The sequence below is a fragment of the Halyomorpha halys genome, unplaced genomic scaffold, assembly GCF_000696795.3.
Source record: "Halyomorpha halys isolate HHAL.00 unplaced genomic scaffold, Hhal_1.1 Scaffold479.1, whole genome shotgun sequence".
Classification (NCBI taxonomy): domain Eukaryota; kingdom Metazoa; phylum Arthropoda; class Insecta; order Hemiptera; family Pentatomidae; genus Halyomorpha; species Halyomorpha halys.
In genome coordinates, this window is record NW_027109057.1 from 441,734 (window position 1) to 445,775 (window position 4,042).

Consider the following 4,042-nt stretch of genomic DNA (forward strand, 5'->3'; position numbering starts at 1 on the left):
TTCTAGGATATCACCTTTACCAGATTATCAATTATTATGGTGTGTTATAATGGTTCTTCCATTTTAACTACAGACAATATTTTCTAGGATATCACATTTACCAGATTATCAATTCCCAACACCCTTCCTATATCTATCATTCTCCTGCAATTCAAATCCTCAAATTACTCGAAAGAAAAAAGATCCCAAAATTCTGACTTTTGTGTACCTTCCAACAGAACTAAAACATTTAAACATTCATTTTTAGCCCACTCTACTGCCCTCAGGAATTGTCTCTCTTCTAATATCCAAAATGCTTCTTCCCTACCTTCATTTTAACGCTCTTTTTCCAGTACCTTCTCACATCCTAACCGAAGCTCCCCAATGATTGATGACAATCCAAAGATGACATTGATTGGAATTAGGATCAGAATGATATAATCATCTTATATATTCTACAGTTGTTTCACCAGGTGCATATTTAAACATATTTATGTTAATTGTTCATCATGTAAAAGCATCTGGATACATATTTGGACATATGCTGATGAATATATGCATATGAATTGATTATCTTTTTTAGTTGACTTTAATATTTCTTTTATTTTCAATTTAATATAAGAATTGATTTTATTTTTAGTACCGATTTTATACAGAGTAATCTCGGTAAACTGAAGTGTAAAAAAAAAAAAGTAATATTTTTTGAGAAAACTCAGCAGGCAATAACATTTTTGTCTTCAAATAAAAGTGCACATGTGTAAACAACATTTTTAACTGTCCAAAGAGGGCAACAGAGAATGATATACCGTGCCCGCAAGTCCTTCTCTTACAATGTCCGAGAGAAGAAGAAGTTCCAACAGAATTCTCAGAAAAAACAAACAAAAAAACCTAATTTATTAAAAAACCATAATTTTTTTCAAATTTAAAACTGTCAAATTTCCAATATAATATGTAAAAAAAAAATAAAATAAAATAAATAATTAAATATTGTTGAATTTTTGTTATACCATTTTTCCTAATACTTTCTGTAATCCAAACACCCCCTACAGCAATTATTTTGGATTACCTAAATCACACTGTACTTGTTTTTATTGTAGGCATTGTATAAACTAAGTTTTTTTTATTTTGTACTTTATGATTAGATTTGTTTTCTTTTAATTGTAAATGTATGTAATTCTGATGGACCTTATCTCATAATAAAATTAGTTTATCTATTTATAAATAATAGATAAATGTTTATATCTTTCCAAAAATACTTTATGTAATAAAAATAAAATTACTAACCTGTAAATAATCCAAAATGGGAAAAGTCCTATTCGTGTTACAAGCCAGATGAATGTAAATATAGCAAAAAGGGTGTCACAGATTTTCTGATATTTAGCATATTTAGCCATCTTAGCCGCCTAAAAAAAAAGATAGATAAAATGATCAAAATGTATAAACTTCTTACAATCCTACATTACACTAGTTATTTTTTCTTATTCATCGTCAATTAGTAAACAAGACAATTTACATGAAAAATAAGTAATGATGCTAGATGTACATACTCACATTACCACACAGAGGTAATCAAGTCCTTTCGCACATTTATAAATACAGGTTTTTATATAAAATATCACAATGTAAAAAAAAACAAAAACAAACATATAGTGAGGAGAAAAAACTCAAGTTGATTATGTTACAAAAATGTTATTAATTCAAAACAGATCAAAGATCACCAAAAAATATTATGGCTAAAGTTTATGAAAAGAATGGACGGAAATCTATGACAACAATGATGATAATAGATTAACTATAAATGGTCAGGAGTGTTGCGGCAACACCAAAAAAATAAAAATAAATAAAAAATCCCACCAATTTGACTGGATTTCCCAATTTATCAGAGGTCTAGGTAGTATTCTGTGAAACTTACATTTTTTTAATACTGTCCTCTCCAAAATAGAGTTTATAAACTAATTTTTAGCATAACCTCTTTGAAATATGTTTTACAACAATTTTTTCAATTTGAATTTTGAAATAATGGGAGAGGAGAAGACCCCCTACTGTGATATAGTCCATGGAGATGGGCAGATCTATTCTTTTCATGAATCTTAACTCAAGGAACGAACTAGTTCTTTGCTCCACGCTCAATTAAAAAATCATTACGGTAGGATATTTCACGAATCGCAAAATAAAAACTCTTTTTCCATGGCTCGGTTTAAAGGTTGATAACCAGAGAGAGAAAAGCTCTTTGGATAAGTTGAAGGGATTTCTCCTCTCTATTACTACCATAAAAAATGTACGATACTTTAAAATTAAATAAAAATTCTTTATTACTTTCATATTGGCAAGCAATTCGTTTTCTCTTCCTGTTCAAGTAGTGAAAGCTATCTTCCATTGCAAATCTAATCACATCCTGATAAAATCAATAGATAATGGATCAATTGAACATCTTGATCCCTATTATTTTAGCAGTTTATCAGATTAGATTGTCAAATTATGTTACCAAATGATACTGTTATTATCTTGTTATAATCTCTATATACTATTACTTGATAGCCACAATATAGTGACTAGGTGTGCAACAGGGCTCTTCGACAGAGAGAAAATTGGACTCGAACCACTGAGCCGGTTTACTTCATATATTAAATAAGAACGGTTTTGATAATAGTTAATGAGTGTTGAAAAAAATAATGACAATGCAATAGTACCAATTTACAGACCAAGTAGAGTATATATACGGTCTCCTAAATTCCACAAAGGGTTGTGAAAATATTGTCAAGTGTATTTGTTATAATGGCAATGGATAATTACAGAAATAACCTGTTATACTTATAACCCAACAAAGTGATGAAGTATCCTACAAGTTACCAACCTATTCTACATTATAGCCCAAGTGAAAAGGTCATATTTAATTTTGTAGGTCAGTACGAAATATAAGTTGAGTTTTTGAAATGGTGAAACCACATACTAAATTATTTGGAACATGTTTAAATACATGCTTAAATAGAGAAAAAATAGGATTTGTAAGAATTTTAAGTTAATATAACACTAAGCAATTTTCAAACAGTTAAGGCTTAAATGAATCGAAGAGGATAAAAATTAATAGAGGACTCTCAATTCGTGTAATCTCTAAAATATTTATCAACATTAAAGGTAATTAAATTGTATAAAATAAAAATAAATAAACGTGATCAGTGTCTGCAATGATACGGAATAATTGATTTTGGAGCAATGTTTATTTTAAAAGTATTAACCAGTTTGCTTTTTAGAAGATACAAAGATTTTATACGAAAACTCTCTCCAAAATATTTGAGATGCCTATTTAAAAGACCATTAAAGCTATTAAGAAAAACCTAAAACGGACTAATATTAGCAAAGATACAGCAAATAATTTTTGTATTAAATGTAACACCTAATGTGGTGAGAAAAATCGTGAGTGATCACACCATAGATTTTGTATAAAGATAACCAAACACTTTTTTTTATTGTTTGTTGATATAATAAATAATTAATTCAAATAATAAAGCAAGGTGTAATCATTTTCAGCGTTTTTCTATTACTATATGATAGTAATAATAAAAATAGCGTTTAATGGACTACTATTGTATTTTACATATTACAAGTTGTTGCGTTTTTACGATGTACCGTTAGTTGTGACTAACAGATTTCCATTACTTGATTGAATTCCAAATTTAGACTTTTTTATGGGATCTAACCAAGGCCGGATAAACCAAGCAGCATAAATTAAAAAAACAAGCAAATACTTTCTAAGTAACGAATACAAATATTTTCTTTAATTTTTTTAAAACTTATTCACTTCATTCCCAAGGTCCAATAACACTGATAGGAAAATCAAAATTTTAAATTAAACAAATCTGTTGAAATTGGATGTATTCGACTCGTCTAAGTGCTCAAAGAAAATTACATAAATCCTATGTAATAGAAATAGTGTGTAATTAGTTTAATAATTAATTTTAAATTGTTTTTAGTTAGCGAAAATCTGAACTGCTTATTTAAATATTTCGATGAGATTCGTTTAGTCGTGGAAGAGGAAACACTATAGAATACAAGTATGTATATA

At 28.3% G+C, this 4,042-nt stretch overlaps 1 protein-coding gene across 7 annotated transcripts in view; it reads right to left on the bottom strand.

Moving 5' to 3' along the window:
* schlank (ceramide synthase schlank) overlaps positions 1-4,042 on the bottom strand; it is a 64,572-nt gene that overhangs the window by 6,414 nt on the left and 54,116 nt on the right. For all 7 annotated transcript variants that reach the window (XR_001343543.3, XR_010843382.1, XR_001343542.3 and 4 more), the window contains exon 5: positions 1,264-1,382. Coding sequence is in view for 2 of the 7 variants with exons in the window: in XM_014424816.2 (XP_014280302.1) it covers positions 1,264-1,382 (119 nt within the window). In the remaining 5 variants the exon portion in view is untranslated. The remainder of the gene's footprint in view (positions 1-1,263; positions 1,383-4,042) is intronic.